At 43.1% G+C, this 18,502-nt stretch overlaps 1 protein-coding gene across 3 annotated transcripts in view; it reads left to right on the top strand.

The window, feature by feature from the left end:
• LOC126094665 (GRAM domain-containing protein 2A-like) overlaps positions 1–18,502 on the top strand; it is a 347,755-nt gene that overhangs the window by 145,432 nt on the left and 183,821 nt on the right. Inside the window, exon 2 of one of the 3 annotated variants that reach the window (XM_049909174.1) lies at positions 18,395–18,448. The exons of the other annotated variants lie outside the window; for them this stretch is intronic. Coding sequence (XP_049765131.1) covers positions 18,395–18,448 — 54 coding nt within the window. The remainder of the gene's footprint in view (positions 1–18,394; positions 18,449–18,502) is intronic. 3 annotated transcript variants of the gene reach the window in all.

The following is an 18,502-nucleotide window of genomic DNA, read 5'->3' as shown; positions in this document are numbered from 1 at the left end:
AATTATTTATATTTATAGAATGACGACAGGAAAAATAGTGTCTTAACTTCCCCTTCGCCTGCTTCGACCTATTAAAACGTGGAAAGGTATTAAGGGTGAACCAGAAGTCGCACAACAAACTTCCAGAGGTGGTAGCACGGACCAAAAAAAGGAAAAATATCTAGTAAAGTGGACTCTAAAATGCATACCTAATAGCTAAGAGCATTTATTCAGCAGAAAAGGTGTTTCACGCTAGCGAAGACGAACAAATGCTCCTAGATCTTATGTTGTGCATTTTAGAGCCCATATTTACCACAAATTTTTTGTTTTGATCCTCACTACCACCTCTGGAAGTTTATCGGAGGAGATCGGTTTCACATCACTTAAGATGCTCAGTTGCTGTACAATTTTTACAAGCAGTCTAACGCCAAAGTGCATGCAGTAAGGGATAAATAGGAACCAATGACTTTATCAACTAACGAAAAGAACACAAGTGCCATAACCTGATTTCCAGAAATTTCGCTCAGTGGAATATGATTCAAATTAAGCGAACCTGTCTCTCTCCTTATCCGTAAATTCTCTATCGTTTGTGAGGAAATAGTGTTCAAAGTTCCCAATGTACTTTCTTTTATCGCACGAAACTACCAGACGAAATGGCTAGCGCTGCGGCTTCTCAGTTTTGCGCCGCGTGTTAGAAATCCGATTCTTTTCATTTATTTTGATTTATTTATTTTATCTACCCCTGTCGCTGTAAGGTGACTACAAGAACGTTTCTTGTCAAGTTAGGGGCTACAATAGGGTTATATTAATGGTAAAATTAGTAAAATTAGTAAAATTACAATTGGATTTCACAATGTCTCATACATTTATCATATATTACGTGTGATATTTTCAAAAGTCAGTCTTCGTAAGTAACATAAGAATGGAAACTTGAAGTTTATCCTTATGTTTATTCAATAATATTTGGTGTTTTCCCTTGAATGATACCGATTATAGAAAGATTCGAAATGTACAAATTCCGAATGGTGCGAACATCGCACGAAGGCAGGTTTGCCACATTCTTTTTATTTATTTCATTAACAGTAGAAAGTAACCCACCGCCTTGAAATGGTTCTCAATCTAACGGCGAAGACTTCTTAATGTTACAATCTTATTGGTATACAGTTGCTAATGCTTTTTTAAATAATATAAAGAACATAATATAAAAATTTCTGTAAGGGTACTGAGAACTAAATGCTTAACAATTGTTTGCCACAGTAACATTTCTTTGTACGAATCTACTGCGGGAAAGAAACGTCGTTAACAGTGCTGATGGTTTCACGGTTTGGCAATAATTTCGCTGCCAACGACGCATAAGGGATCATTTTACCGAAACGTCACGCTTGCAACTGATTATGAATCAAAGATACACTATAGGAATTTTGCCGAGAACAATTGAAAGTAATTTTCTCATTCCGTAGACATTGGAAAACGTCGTGTGGCAATCGTCTGCGGTCATGGATAGATGAATGAAAAACAAAAATATAAGTAATCGGGTTTCGAACGCGGGACGCAAAACTATGAAGCTGCGGTGCTAATATTTGTGGCATCTCGCTCCGGTTCAACTATTTACTCGCTAAGAGAGACATAAAAGTCGCGGATAAGCAGAGACCCATTTTCGCTTATTTTGACCCCTCTTCCATTGATCGAAGTTTTTGGGAAATTGGGATGGAGCACACACGGTGTTCACCGATAATGAACAAAGTAAGAGCATATGGACTATCAGACCAATTGTGTGATTGGATTGAGGAGTTCCTAGATAACAGGACGCAGCATGTCATTCTCAATGGAGAGAAGTCTCCCGAAGTAAGAGTGGTCTCAGGTGTGCCGCAGGGGAGTGTCATAGGACCGTTGCTATTCACAATATACATAAATGACCTGGTGGATGACATCGGAAGTTCACTGAGGCTTTTTGCAGATGATGCTGTGGTGTATCGAGAGGTTGTAACAATGGAAAATTGTACTGAAATGCAGGAGGATCTGCAGCGAATTGACGCATGGTGCAGGGAATGGCAATTGAATCTCAATGTAGACAAGTGTAATGTGCTGCGAATACATAGAAAGATAGATCCTTTATCATTTAGCTACAAAATAGCAGGTCAGCAACTGGAAGCAGTTAATACCATAAATTATCTGGGAGTACGCATTAGGAGTGATTTGAAATGGAATGATCATATAATGTTGATTGTCGGTAAAGCAGATGCCAGACTGAGATTCATTGGAAGAATCCTAAGGAAATGCAATCCGAAAACAAAGGAAGTAGGTTACAGTACGCTTGTTCACCCACTGCTTGAATACTGCTCAGCAGTGTGGGATCCGTACCAGATAGGGTTGATAGAAGAGATAGAGAAGATCCAACGGAGAGCAGCGCGCTTCGTTACAGGATCATTTAGTAATCGCGAAAGCGTTACGGAGATGATAGATAAACTCCAGTGGAAGACTCTGCAGGAGAGACGCTCAGTAGCTCGGTACGGGCTTTTGTTAAAGTTTCGAGAACATACCTTCACCGAAGAGTCAAGCAGTATATTGCTCCCTCCTACGTATATCTCGCGAAGAGACCATGAGGATAAAATCAAAGAGATTAGAGCCCACACAGAGGCATACCGACAATCTTTCTTTTCACGAACAGTGCGAGACTGGAATAGATGGGAGAACCGATAGAGGTACTGAAGGTACCCTCCGCCACACACCGTCAGGTGGCTTGCGGAGTATGGATGTAGATGTAGATATTCCTCCTCCTCCTCCTCCTCCTCCTACTACTACTACTACTACTACTACTACTACTACTACTCCACGACCACCATCACCATTTTCTTCTTTGTTTTCCTCTTAATCATCCTCGCTTTTTCCTATTCATAGTCACTCCACGCCGTCGCCTTCTCGCGCTGCTATCCCAGCCGCCGCCTCTCCTCTCGCGACATGAAGCAGCTGACCGCCCACTCGCTCAGTAGAGCGACTGCCGGCGGTCAGTGGGACGCGGCCCTCCTGTCAGAGGCGGCGCGGGTCGCGTGCGGCTGCCCGCAAGGTTAACTCGATAAGCGGGCGCGACCCAGTTATCGTCGGTCCCGGCTGCAGCTTCCGGCCGCGCCTACCAGCGTCCACTGGCGGCACTGGCAGGCGTCCAGAAGAGCGCAGACAGTCCATTTGCCATCGAGGCAACATTCATTCGAATGCCATAAAACGTGGTGTAGCTGTCGTATAGTTACAGATGAGACCAAGTGCGGAATCTTCTTGCCCGCCATTGCACGTGGGAGTGATGACGGGAGGGGTGGTAGGAAGGTTGGTGAGCGTGTGGGGGTGGGGAACGGTGGCGCAGCCGGGGGGGGGGGAGAGGCAGTCGCAGGCAGACGAGGGGGGGGTAATTAAACTGGGCAATCGACGCAAGTGCCGGCGCCGAAGAGGCAACGTCACGCAACTGCAAGTGAAATTAAATACGAGGAAACATCGGGCAGTTTCCGGAAATGCAGTGTTACACGATTTCCGTCCCAATTCATAGAACAAGACGAGTGTCATTACGTCGACTAATTTCACTGCCGCGATTAAAAGACCTCTGTCTCTTCCGTCGCGAGCGCTTGTCTGTGTGTGTGGGGCGCTTTTTTTTTTTTTTTTTTTACCTCACGGGGCGAAATGGTGCTGTGCTTAAGGCACGCAGCTTGTTTTCATTCCTCGCGATGCTTCCTGGTGGTCTGCATATCGTCGTAACGCAATGTTGCCACTTCAGATCATAAGTTTCATTAATTTTAATTGCTTGGTTTATGTTCAGCAGAACGGAGTCGTCGTGGACAGGCCTATCAGGCGAGACTGATTACATTTTACAAAGAAGACGTGCGTATAGCGATTGAGGATAATTCGAGGGTGTGCATGTCAATTTATTTTACTGTAACTGTGATGTTAAATAAAAACTTGCAACGAAAGAGAAAGAAAAATATATCTGTGAAGAGGAGGAGGATGGATAGTGATAAATAAGAAAGGTATAACAGTCATAATACATTTTAGTACAGTACATCTGTATCTAGTAAAAGGACTGCTAGCGTTATTACTTCAGACGGAAGTGTTAGCCTCTTCTTGAACCTGCGGAAATGTGAAACTTCGGTTATGTTGTTTGGCTGGTGCCGGACGGAGTGGCCGAGCGGTTCTAGGCGCTACAGTCTGGAAACGCGCGACCGCTACGGTCGCAGGTTCGAATCCTGCCTCGGGCATGGATGTGTAAAGTCTGTAGGTTAGTTAGGTTTAACTAGTTCTAAGTTCTAGGAGACTGATGACTTCAGAAGTCCCATAGTGCTCAGAGCCATGTTTTTTTTTTTTTTTTTGGCTGGTGGTTGCGTTCTCGAGTGCTTCGAATAAAGGACGACGTGAAGCAAGCAGTTGTGAGTTGGGGGAAGCGGTTGTACTGAAAGCAATTGGTAATGTAATAACGAAATATCTGGTTAGACTTGTCGTATGGACGTTATATGTGGCCTTGTGCTTACTGTGAAGTCGATGCGACGAAGTAAGTTTGTGGTTTGTAGAAGCTAACATTGTCAGGTGAAGTAGACACAGTGATCTGTATTATTTATTACAAATTTTACCAGTCTTTAGGGCTTTACAATACAATATAAAACAATTAGATGATTATCAGTTTCATTTGACTAATAACAACGTCAGATCTATGGAACAATCAGATAATTTGCCTTTTAATTTTTCGTAAAAACCTACGAAAGATTTTCAAGGCATGTAATTTTTTTCCTCAAAATATTAATACATCAAACACAGTAAAACAACAGATTTTATTGTGATTGGTAACTAGTACCTCAGAAAATGTTAAACACCACAAAATCCTTAATACGAGTAAGGTGTCAAAATATTCAGAGTGGGTAGTTAACGCTGTTGATGCGTTACGTAGGTTACCAACTACAGTGAAAGCATATTACCATGTTTTCCTCTGCTTAATCCTTCAATTTTTGTTCAAAAAAGTTGTATACTGCTAAAAATCTTATGGAGGTATTTACATAAATTGAAACTCAGTTACTCTGTTTATTCTGCAAATTTGAAGATGCCTATTAGTTAAACTAAAACAAATATAATCTAGATAGTATTGTGTAGTATTTCAATCAAAACTATTAAAATCTGTACTAACAATAAAACTACGAAACCGTCGTCTTTGTTTGTCTGAACACGCTATTCTCTAAAAATACGTCTCAAAATTTCATGGTGTTTTCACAGGTAACTTGAGCGTTGCTTGTGGCAGTGTATTGGCTTTAGTTCATAAAATCGGATCACGGAATGAAAATTATCTCGTAGTTGAAAAGTTCAGGAATCCGCTCAGCTTATTAGCTCCGATGTTTACCTTAGTGACGACGTAGGAAATTCGAGAATCAATAGATAGCGCTGTTAGTATTTTTTACCTCAGTAACAGAAATGGTTTTCAGAAGTTTCCGTCAGTGACAGAATTAAGGACCGCTATCGTACGTTTACGAATATAAACTGACATAGAATCTAGTAGGCTGGGATATACGTATTTATTTTTTTGCTTTCTGTACTGAAACCTTAGTGCATTGGCTTTGCTTCCTTCGATAGTTTCATTTATATTTGATTTCTTCGCTAAGAAAAAAAATTATTGGCAGTGATCCTATAATGGTTCCGTGTGCTGTACGGAAACGTCAAAAGCGACGGTATGCAGAGGCCCTTGAGTAACTTAGTTGCGAACTACGGTCGTATAGCTAGTTTGCGCTAATTAGCCTCGTAATTTATTGACGTCGACGTTAGTGCAATAGAGACCCTTACGAGATATGAAGTGCGCCGTGAAGTCAGTCAGTGGACACGAACACTACCTAACAAGTGGTTGGTCAGTGTTTGTGGATGGCTGAGACGATAGGGAAGCAGTCAGAGACATTGCGCCCTGAATACAGTTAGGCTACGAGACAGTGAGGAGGACGTGGACACGCGGGGCGGCAGTGGTTGGTTGCGCGACGGCGTGGGAGGATGCGCGGGCGTAATGTCAGGGCGCGGCGCGGGGGAAAGGTTGCGGGGCTGGCGCAGGGCAGGAGCCCGCGGCCACGCCCACTCTGTCCGGCAAAGGGCGCGGGTCAGCCGCGCACACACCACACCACACCACGGCAGGGCGCCGGGGGCGGCGAGCTGAGGCCGCGAAACCAGCGGCCGGCGCTGGCCGCTCTCCACGTACTCACAAGGGAACCTCCCCATCGCACCCCTCTCAGATTTAGTTATAAGTTGGCACAGGGACAGGCCTTGAAAAACTGAACACAGATCAATCGAGAAAACAGGAAGAAGTTGTGTGGAACTATGAAAAAAATAACCAAAAATATACAAATTGAGTAGTCCATGTGCAAGGTAGGCAACATCAAGGAACGTGTGAGCTTACGAGCGCCGTGGTCCCGTGGTTAGCGTGAGCAGCTGCGGAACGAGAGGTCCTTGGTTCAAATCTTCTCTCGAGTGAAAAGTTTAATTTTTTATTTTCAGACAATTATCAAAGTTCAGGCACTCACACATAATCATTTCGCTCTCCAAAATTCCAGGACATGTTCAGATTTGCTTGGATATATGCAGGATTTGACGGTCTACACACGGAAACATTTGAAAACGTAAAAAACTTATGTTTTGACAGAGCACAGGGAAAACTGTGCGACTGTGAAACTGTTGCATTCATTTGTTGCAGTTTATGTGACAAACTCTTATGTTTTAATCACTTTTTTGGGAATGATTATCACATACACAAGAAAACCTAAATCGGGCAAGGTAGAAGAATCTTTTTACCCATTCGCCAAGTGTGCAAGTTAGATGGGTCGACAACATATTCCTGTCATGTGACGCACATGCCGTCACCAGTATCGTATAGAATATATCAGACGTGTTTTCCTGTGGAGGAATCGGTTGACCTATGACCTTGCGATCAAATGTTTTCGTTTCCCATTGGAGAGGCACGTCCTTTCGTCAACTAATCGCACGGTTTTGCGGTGCGGTCGCAAAACACAGACACTAAACTTATTACAATGAACAGAGACGTCAATGAATGAACGGACAGATCGTAACTTTGCGAAAATAAAGTAAAATTTTCACTCGAGGGAAGACTGGAACCAAAGACCTCACGCTCCACAGCTGCTCACTCTAACCACGGGACCACGGCGCTCCTCAGCTCACATTGTCCTTGATGTTGCCTATCTTGCGCATAGACTACTCAATTTGTATATTTTGGTTATTTTTTCATAGTTCCACACACAATTCTTCATGTTTTCTCGATTGATCTGTGTTCAGTTTTTCAAGGCCTATCCCTGTGCCAACTTACAACTAAATCTGACGGGGGTGCGATGGGGAGGTTCCCTTGTCAGCCTTCAGTGAGACTGGGGGACGTGGCGCAGGCCTTGTTTGAGTAAAGCCTGCGTCTTGGCTGTCAAGGAAGCGTTCGACTGTGAAAATCACATCGTCTTCATTCTGGAAGTGCTTACCACGGAATGGTCTCACCATCCAAGGAAACAGGAAGCAGCAAGCAGCCACTTGGTGCCGGGTCTGTACAGTATGGGGGCTGAGGCGAAATTCTATAGCCCGAAGAAGCAGCATACTATGCGTGACTACGAATGAGTAGAATGAGTTGTGTCGTTGCTGCCGGAGCAAAAACAGCAGGTTGGAGAGCTTCCCGCAACGCTTCGTTTTAAACGCCTCCCGTAACCTATTTTTTAATGCATAACACACAGTTCTTAAAATGTCTTTTAGTATAACTGCCAGTTTCCGATTGCAGTTTCATCACATCAAAACAAAGCAGGAAACAACAAGAAATGCATGAAGTGCAACCTGTAACACACAGGCGCTATAAATTGATACTTACAAAATATCAAAAGTTAATCACATACCACAGCATATTGTACTGTATGGCAATCCATAAAATTATTGTTCCATCTGAACTGCTGAACATCTGCAGAACTAAACCGGTATCATTGCACAAGATGATGTGCGCCATTTGAAATCTGTCATAACAGATCACCACCTAAATGTAAACAGACCACACAGCAACAAGTTTGTTTGGGTGGTCACCATCCACAGCAAGCATATTTGTTTTGTAAATAAATCCATCTTTTGTTGCTACAAAGTATTTTATTTCTCCCAGACGCATTTCGCATTTTCCTTTAAGGCATCAACATGGAATCTAGAATGATACAGGAATGTTTTAATGAGTGAGATTACGAAACAGTTCACGTCTCATTTTTTACGTGCCTGAGTGGTTACTTACAGATCTTCGTGTTTTTGGTTGGCATCTGAGTTTCCTCTGATCCGGTCACAAGCTGGAGATTGCAGACGAGAGAACTCAGATGCCAACCAAAAACGCGAAAAACTGTAAGTAATCACGTCAGACGTAAGGCGTAAATTGTCTTATAATCTACAAATATCACATATCAGAACAAAATCATTCTAGATCTTCACTGAAGATGCGTTAAAGTAAAAGGCGAAACGTGTCTGGGAGAAATAAAATACACTGCAACAAGAAAAGGCGGTTTTTATTTACAAAAATATACCAAACAGTATCCCACCGTAGTTCTAGACATAAGAGCAGAATAAAACTCCATACATATTGTAACAAAGGACGTATGTATGTTAGCTCCACACTTCCTCCTATACCACTGGGTCGATTACCACCAAACCTTCCGCAGCTCATGGTCTAGTGGCTAGCGTTGCTGCCTCTAGATCACAGGGTCCGTGTTCGATTCCCGGCCGAGTTGGGGATTTTCTCTGCCCGAGGACTGGGTGTTTGTGTTGTCCTCATCATTTCATCATCATTCGTGGTAGTGGCAAAATTGGTCTGTGAAAAAATTAGCACTTATCATCATTATTACAACCAAACCTGGTACATACATCACTTACTGTCTGGAAATCATCGCATTTGGGGTAAGAAGCACCCATCTGTCAAAAGGTGGGGGGCAAAAATGCAGTACAGGCCACGACGCGGGAGTAGCCATGATTTAGTCACCCACTATTTCGGAATGCGACCGCTTGGAGATTTGCAACAGACTTAACACGCAATTTTTCATATCTTTGCAAAACTTTCTCTAACGATCTCGACAAATTGGTGAAAGTTTGTCGCTTACTACATTTTCGTTGTTCATGCAGTAAAACATCCGCATGAAGCATGACGTTTTAAGTTATTACTAACGAACTCTATTCACATTTCGCAGGCAGTGGCCCCATATAGCCCTTGTGGGGCAAACTGAGGAGCTACTTGATTGGGAAGTAGCGACTCCGGTCTCGCAAGCTGACATACGGCCGGGAGAGCGATGTGCTGACCACATGCCCCTCCATATCCCCATCCAGTGACGCCTAGGAGCTGAGGATAGCACGGCGGCGGTCGTTAGCATTGGGCCTTCATGGCCTGTTCGGGAGGAGTTTGGTTTTTAGCCCCATATACCACAGTATGTACTGTAAAATTATGTTACTGTACAGCACATAGTTAAAGAGAAACGAAGTTATAAACAGTGAGTTGCGTGAAAAATGGAACTGCAGGGCATAAATCGCTGTAGGTACAGCTGAAATATATGTACAAATACGTAGGAAACACATTAAGTATGTGTGAAATAATTTGACACAGGCGCATGTGGACAAACATGCGGGTAAAAAATTCATCCCAAACCCCTGAAACCATTTCAACCAAATTTGATACACATTGTAGTTACGATCTGTACTGTGGGGGTAAGAAACACTAGCCGCTTATTGGTGTGTGGGTGATAATGTGGACAGAGGTGTGGGAGGAGATGGAGAGACAGCCGGAGGGAGGGAGGGAGGGAGGAGAGGAATGAAATACATTTCCGGGTAACGCTGGCTGCTCATTTAGTTTTAGAGTGTGAGTACAAGCAAGTTCTGCAAACGTATAACACAAAAGGAAACAATACCACCTCAGAACCAATACCGTAAACATGTGAAGCGTAACGAATAGCATATATGTGTAGAAAATAGATAAGGAATGTGATTAGCGTAACAAGAAAATAATTACGTCTGTCATATGAGAAGTGATAATACAAACAATTAAACAGCTGTATGTCATGGATTTAAACAAAAAAATGCGCAGCTGTTGGCAAATACGTTCAAAAAATGTTGAATCCCACAATCTCGTCAGTAGACTGAAGTAGTTTTGATGCTGTGGCGTTCTGCCCTTTACTGAAAGACCCAAACCGTAGAATCTTTTCCGATAATGCTTTCGTCTGTGACGTTTTCGCGCAGTAGCGAATCGGCAGGCTTCCACGGCTCGCTCTACTCCTCTGTCTCGTTGTCGTATCTCGTGCACGGTGATGAGGTGACTGAGGAAGTCACCTGGATGCACCTCACTCGGCAGCAGCATTTCCGCCGCTGCGCCGGTTCGGCGTTCTTCCTGAGCGGCTGTGAGCAGTCGCGGAACCCGTCGGCCGGCGACCTCTGTCGTGTTCAGAACGTCGCGGAAGCCGTTCGCAACTGATCCCTGACTGGTTTTGAGCTTCGCCGCTGTCGCCTCGATTGTGATACTCAGGTGTTCCTGCAGCAGGGGCTCCACTTCCCATTCTGCACAGACACAGGGTCTCTTCCTTCGTGCTTCGGCGCTCAGGAAGCGTCTCCGCCAGCAGCATCCTAGACTGGATTTTCACCATGTTATTCCTTTCAAATGCAGAAAACGAATCACCGCACGATACCACACCTTAACAACGAGCTGCACCATTTTGTTTTTCCGCTTCTTATGGAATGCTACGTTATTGTGGCGCGGGCATATCAATAAGTTCCAAGACTAGACATGAACCTCAAACCAGCCAAAACTAATTCTGGGTGGCTATAACTTTCCGTTAGTTCGACATTTCATACTTGAACATCTCAAAAATAACGGGATCTGCCAACGAGTGACATTCCCTCCACAACTGTCCGTGTGTTACTGCTTTCAAGTATATCATAAAATGCTTTTCTCTTGTCGCGGACAATTAATTTACTGCTATGCCCACAGCAGTAATTCGCCGCCGCTGTTGACTTTCACCGCTAAAGGTCAGCTGCTATATGCGTTATTACTGGAGGCCGGAGAAAATTTGTCGTGGGTAGCGAAAAGCTGTAAGCAGTCGGTTCAGTAGAAATTGTCTGCCTCGCCGACGACTTACACGGTGATTGGCACAGACTTGAACACTGCAACAGAGCACGCGGGGGCTATCCACATTCCAGCTAGTCAGCCAGATACAAGGTTTTAATGTGTTCTTGTCTCTTTTTTTCTCTCGGTGATCAGTCCGTCATAGCTCTTGCTTGACGAATTTATCTACAGTGTTTTAACAATGAATCGGTTTAAAGCAGATTTTGCGTCTTGTAACCACCTGTATGGCTGTGGAACAGAAAGGAAGGTAGGGAGAATGAAAGAAGTATAGTCATATTTCACACATTCATGTTAGTGATTAGGAAGCAGGTTTAAATATTTTAACCAAATTTGCCTCGATATTTTACTGAAGATGGTGACGCTCTTGATGTGAGTAGCTTAACGGCACCACAACCCGTCATTAACCAAAGCATGAAAGCATAAAGCAAGCTATGTGCTAGACTGGGAGTCGAAACCAGAAACTCTGTTTATGGAAGCAGCTGGCGTACCGATTGAGTTACGCAGGCAGGACTCAGGAACGACTTCACCGCTTCAGTCCGCCAGAACTGGCGTCATTTTTCGTAGTGCAGCAATTGTAGAGGACCACGCTTATCAGGATACTGGTACAGACGTGTAGTATCATTAATACGGCTACTGTTTGTGAGTTAAAACTGATTTCAGTTAGAGCTTGATAAAATGAAGGCTATCATGACATCGTTATGTGCATACTTAAGATCTACGAAACGCAAAAGATGAAGACCGAACAGTAGAGAAGGCACATTCTTGCATACATGCGTACTTAAAAAAGTACACCCATATACATACACAGATTGGTGAAAAAATGGCATCGTATTCATAGCCGTGGATTGCTGCGCCGGGATTGGCTGTGCAGGCGCCAAAGCTTCCAATATGCCTAGGATATAGCTACCCCCTCCCCTCCCATCCCCGTTTTCTTTCATTTATTTGCTTTCCTGTTCCTTAAGCATTGAACATGATCACAAATTGGTTTTAAAGCAGCGTTGTTCATGTCGACTTACTGACAAAGAGAAGCGTCTTGGAAAGGAAGAAGTGAAATTAATCTTCACGTGGCTGAGAGGTTACGTGGCATTATATCACTGCTTACAAAATAGTTAAATGAAACTGGCAGTACGAGAACACCGCTGGTCCCTTCTCAGTAGTACGTTGAACCTCCTGGCCTGGATGCGTGTGCTGAAGGTTCCATTCAGCCGTTACATCTTGTTCCGAGGCAAGTTAGCACACAACCGTTTCAACTGGCTCTCGATATCCTGCGTATTGGCACTGGGATGACGTCAGAGCTGGCCCTATACAGTTTGTATTACAGACGGTGGTGACCAAGGAAACATAAACATCACGCAGGCAGCAGACACAAGTGCGGTGTGTGGCGGAGCGTTTTTCTGTTGATAGTACCAGGGCTGTGTCTAATGAGGACACAGTATATCTGCGGCGTTTCGATGTGCCGTGAGAATCGCCTGAATCATTGCCAGAGGTGACCTGAAGTCAAGACGTGTGGCTTTCCGCGCTGTAGCGTTAGGAGTAGCGCTGGTACGTTTCCCCAAACCATAGGCGGTAGTGCCCTGCAGTCTGCGCTCTTCCATACACGCAGGTGGCGCAAAACAGGTATTCTTGGTTGGAAAGTATGCGACGCCAGCCCTCATTTCATGTGTCCCGCGTGTTGTAAGGTAAACCTTCAAAGGCAGCCGTCTGTCTTGTGGTGTAAACAGCTTAAAAAGTTTGCTGGGAAACCATCATATAAATTATCACGACAAAAATTTCAATCTGGAATCCGAACCCGGAGCTCTGCCAGTGAAGGGCAGTGCGATGCCACGCATCACATCCTATCCAAAGCGTAAGTCGGCCACGGAGTTAACCCTGTTCTTCCTTAGAGGACTGGGGCGCGAGGTTTTCGCGATGAGGAAGAACTGGGGAGAAGTCAGCTACACATCGGAGTTTATGCCAGAGGCGTACTAGGGGATAGCACACCTCCAACTTCAGGTCTCATGTTTCGATTCGCATTACGATACAAAGTTCTAGATTGAATCATGTAATGAACACGTTTAGTCAGCGAGAAAGTAGAAAAACTCAGTACTATCCGAGATTATTTATAAACATGTAGTTTTCGTTTTTGTGACCGATAAATAGTTTGGACAAGAAGAGAATAGAAGCTTTCGAAATGTGGTGCTACAGAAGAATGCTGAAGGTTAGATTGGTAGATCACATAACTAATGGGGAGGTATTGAATAGAATTGGGGAGAAGAGGAGTTTGTGGCACAACTTCACCAGAAGAAGAGATCGGTTGGTAGGACATGTTCTGAGGCATCGAGGGATCACCAATTTAGTACTGGAGGGCAGTGTGGAGGGTAAAAATCGTAGAGGGAGACCAAGAGATGAATACACTAAGCAGATTCAGAAGGATGTAGGCTGCAGTACTTACTGGGAGATGTAGAAGCTTGCACAGGATGGAGTAGCATGGAGAGCTGCATCAAACCAGTCTCAGGACTGAAGACGACAACAACGACGACAACAACAACGACCTTGATTTTATACCATCTTTTATCTGTAATAGAATTAGATGGAAATTATATTGTCATGTCGAGAGCCGCAAGTGTATGTTCAGCTGCGGTCTCTCATTGCGTGTACAGAGACATAATAACGGTGCATTATATACCTCACACCTGCCTTTCGTGTATCGATCGAGGGAGAATATTCCAGTACGCTTTGTACTGTGGGGTCAACGAGTAGGTGACTTAGCGTAAGAGAGCGGGACGTAGTTTTGTGCCGTACGTACCAGGAAAAAGAAAGTCGAGGAACCTGCAGTGACGTCTGGGGAAATTCCAGTGTCCTTCACCACAGGACGCCTCACTGAGGAGACGCAGAAAACGCTAGTGCTCTTGTACATTTGTAGTATTACTGTATTCTGTTAACGGGTTGTCGTCTTAAAATGCCGGCATGAGACTATAATAGACTACCCTCATCAAAGAGGATACAGTATTGTTGAACAATACTGAAAAAAAGTAGTGTGATAGTGATGGTGGCGTTGTAAGCTTAAAACTGGTCTTGAAGCGCATTACTGACGGGAAGCGCGGATCATGTAAGGATTTTTTCAAACTGAGGCAGGGGCTACTAAGTATTGTTTGGGAGATGTTTCAAGTGCTGGCTATGGCACGTTTCGCAGTTTCGTTCACACTGATAAAGCGGAGTATACTGCGGAGAGAAGACTTTATTTACATTAATGTGGGGCCGTATACAAACTAAATTCAGCAAGCTTCTAATATGCAGTATTTTAAACAAATTAATGTCGTAAGAGGACTTTTTAGTTAAAATATCGTTAAAATAAAAATATTGACTCACTGAAGATAATGACGATAAATTTTATTTTTACGATAAATGTTACTCAGTGTTTTTTTACAAAATTCAGTATCAGCCCTCGTACTACAGTGCCTATAGCAACTGTCGTTGCCTATGTAATTGTTAAGACCCAAGCTGTTTCTGTTTTACCCCTCATAAATAGACGAAGTGTTTCTTGTTGTTGTTTCATATTCCATTAGCAGCAAGAACGATGATAAATACCACCTCTCTTTAGACGGGTATGATAAATGGAACGGCCAGTTGCGCTAAGCTACCTGGATCGTCACTTTAACGCACAATGTGATGGTGGACTTAGTATTGATGTCTTCCTCATTGTCTTGAGTAACATCTGATGGGTAAGCGTTTCAACTTAAGTAAATTGTGAGCTGTTATTATTATCATTTTATCAACTATAATTAAAGATCAATATGCTGCTGCTAAGTACAACATAACACAGCACTAAAAATGTTTATATGAAGTTGAGTACCTAAACTTTGACATCGAAAGAGAATTTGAAAACATGGCAACAGAGACCTTCATGAAAGCAGTCAATATACGGTATAGAAGACAGAGATGTAATGAAGATCTTTTCGACAGAACTAAGCTAGTTGATTCAGACAGACAATGACTTTGACACAAGGACTTTGACACGAAGAATGAAAGAAGAGTGGAAAACAGAATCTCAACACATGCCTCCGAAGAAAATTCAAGAAAATTAAAAGGAATCGGGAAGAGAGGAAAATTAAAGATTAAAAAATACTCGTCAGAAGTACATTTAGAAAAAGTTATTAGATTCCGTCCCTTGACGTAAACCAACAGTGAAAGTTACATAATTGGATTAGTTGATCGGAAACAATAATATCGTGATTAAATGAAAATTCAGCTGTGGAATGTTGAAAACTCGGCAGGCAAAATAATAATCTACCCGTAGCACACAGGCCAAAATCGGGGAACCTGTACATTCAACATGCTGTCCGGAGAGAGTATACCTTGATAATTCGAGTGCTATTACAGACTTTATTCGAGGGTCCAACCTAATAGTCATTTGCATCTTTTTCGTACAGCCACCTTCGACGGTTAGGAAGTGCGTATTTTATTGCCCTTTTATCTGGTGGGAAAGCGTTTCATTCTGGAACTGAGCTGACTGCGTAACGTTGTTATGCTTTGTATAAAATTCAGGACCATTGTATTCGGTACTGCTGTGGAATGCGATGACAGGCAATGAATAGCGAGCGCGTTGTCTGAGGGAATGCGTTGTGCTGCGCACGGCGACTTGCTGGCGCGTCTCATTACACGCGTAACTGGTTTTTGCCCTGGTTCTTCTTGTGTAAAGTACCCACCTGGAAGAGTCAACAAGCAGGTCACAGAGTGTAGACGTTATCTCGCAATAGTGAGATGTTCGGACCTTTACAACATGGGATCACATGTAAGTGCTATGGATTGTCACATTTAGGTTGGTTGAACGGGAAATAATCTGTACACTAAGTAAAACTAATTGGGCTTTTGCTGGGCTGTTATAAGTTAAAACTATCCGCACGGTGAAAAACGTAATGTTTGAAGTTAGCAAGATGGCAAGATCAATGACGACGACCGATAATATATGCAGCATTTTTCTGCAGTTACTATTTGTTATGTTTAATATGCCATCATCTAAATAATAATTAATATTATATTCTTGCACTATCATTTTGTTAAAAAATCGCCCCTTACCTTTGAGATTCAAATAATCCGATTGGACTCTTTTTAAACTCTGTTACACGAGGTTTCTACAGTAACTTAATTCGTGTAATTACTGGACGGCTATGACGTGATAGTCTTTGTTAGTGCAACCTTCTCTTTCCTATAAATTCTGTACATAATATTAGATTTACATCAGAAAATGTCAAATTCTGTAGTATATAATGGCCTCGCATGTCCTGTGGTTACCATATTTCTTGATGGTCTAAGAAGCCGTAATCCAGTTCGTTAATGAATAAAATTTGTTCCAGAGCGCAAAGGAACTGTCTTAATCAGTACCTACGTATTGACAAGAGAGGCCCTTTGGCTGCTTGGGTGTCAAACAAGTAATTCCAGCGACCAGCGTTCGGTTCTCAGTGTGTCCGGCTATTTTTTCTGTCTCTTGTCGCCCCTTTCACCTCTCGCAATGCTCTGTGCACTGCGCAAAAGCTGTGTAGCTTCACCGTGGTTCGTTGTCCACATTGCACTGGAGGTCCCTCAGCAACTCACTGGCTGAGTCAGTAAAGAGGAGAGGACCTACGGCGTTCAGTACGACCGTGCATTGCGATATTAAAACAGAGCTTTGGGTTGAGGCCAACTTCACCTTGTTCCCTGTTACGGAACAGATACTGTTTTCCAATGTAGCCATGAGCACGCTGTGAGCTATACAGGGTGAAGGTGTCTTTTTTTTTTTTTTTTTTTTTTTTTGTTTACTCCGTGTTCCAGCGAAAGTCCGCACTGGGAAGCAGAGAGGGCAATTAATGCTGACCTGAGAAGCCCACAGAAGAGAGGCGGAGGGTGGGTGGGTGCGTAGGTGTGGTTCTGCCGCTCACCGCCTCCGCGATTACTCCGTGGCATACTTATGTGGTTTCCTCATAATTCCCACGGCATTTATAAGCGTCGTATCCGTACTCGGGAACGAAAAAAAAACAGAAAAAATCAAAGAAAACGGACTTGTCACTCAAAGCAGACCACAATGCTGAAACTTGTTAGAGCTGGGCGTATGATCGCTGCAGCTCTACTTCCCTCGTGACTTGTACTTCACAAAACTAGACAGTTGACATTCGGATGGACCCACGATTACGCTTTTTGAAGGCCCAATAATCTTTCTTTAAAGACTCGAACTCCCATGTATAAAATAGTTTCAACTGTCTCATTACTTTACAAATGACTTAATGCGTATAATATTTGACGTTCAGCATGCAAAACCTTCATGTTTTCAGACATAAAATCGTAATTATGTTTGTATTGTTAGTTTCAGATCATTCACCCAAAGACTAGTGAAAAAGTGAAAGCCAAAACCGGTAAACCAAAAAAAGGATTTTCATTTGCTTATTTTCTCCACCGTTGTCCATCCTTTCAAATACGTTGGCTCTTTTCTCGGCTTTGATGCACGCTTTTATTTAAGGATACTTGTGTATAAACTAAACAATTAAATAAAGAACATTAGGCGTATGTAAAGTTTGTTGGAAGTCGCTCAGTGCTCTCACTATAAATCACTCGATGACCGTAGTGTCAGTAATTTGCGCTACGTTTTAAGTACGTTGAGTGGTATATGTGGATACTGCCTGTAAGATGTTTCGCGACTAGTTAGTAGCAAAGAAGTAACAAATTAAAACTTCAAGCCTGATGCTAATATTTTTCTGCATGCACTGCGAAAATGCAGTAAGCGATAAACATTTTTCCCTTTCATCATACTGCGAGGGTGTGAGCAAAAAAAACTTTCGAAAAAGTTTTAAATTACGTGTAAAGTTTGTCTGAAGTCGCTAAGCGAGCTCACTGTGACAGTGGCTGAATAAAGTGTGTGTAATTTGCGTAATTTGCGGGCCTTGGTTACGCTGTCTCAAGATACATACAACGTTTCTTACTATAATACTTACTTTGTTAAAACTTGGCGTAAGATTATACCTCTTAGATTTATCACAAAATTTTAATGTTTTTAAGTTCGGACAATAATTGTATGAAATACTGAAAATGGAAATTTTGTTGCCCATGCAACCCTTCAGACTGGTAACCTGCAATTGACATCGGGTGACCGACTGACCATATTAGCCGTTTAGTGGTACATGTGTAACATATCTAAACTGTTTGGTAGTTCCCTTGCCTACAGTGACTTGTGTGTACGAGCTTGATCGTGTTGAAGAACGACCTGTGAGTGTCTTTATGCCCTACATGAAAAGTAATGCGTCACTTTATCTTCTGTTTTCTCCTAATCAGCTGATTCGCCCGTTCCAGGTTCTTGTCCATGGTAGCGGAGCGGGGGCGTCCTGTGCGAAGCCGGTCTCTGACGTCAGTACTGCACCTTTTAAAATGTTTCATCCACGCGTTTGCAGCACTGGAAGC

The sequence above is a fragment of the Schistocerca cancellata genome, chromosome 8 (genome assembly GCF_023864275.1).
Source record: "Schistocerca cancellata isolate TAMUIC-IGC-003103 chromosome 8, iqSchCanc2.1, whole genome shotgun sequence".
In the NCBI taxonomy this organism is placed as follows: domain Eukaryota; kingdom Metazoa; phylum Arthropoda; class Insecta; order Orthoptera; family Acrididae; genus Schistocerca; species Schistocerca cancellata.
This window is presented reverse-complemented; position numbering and strand designations above follow the sequence as displayed.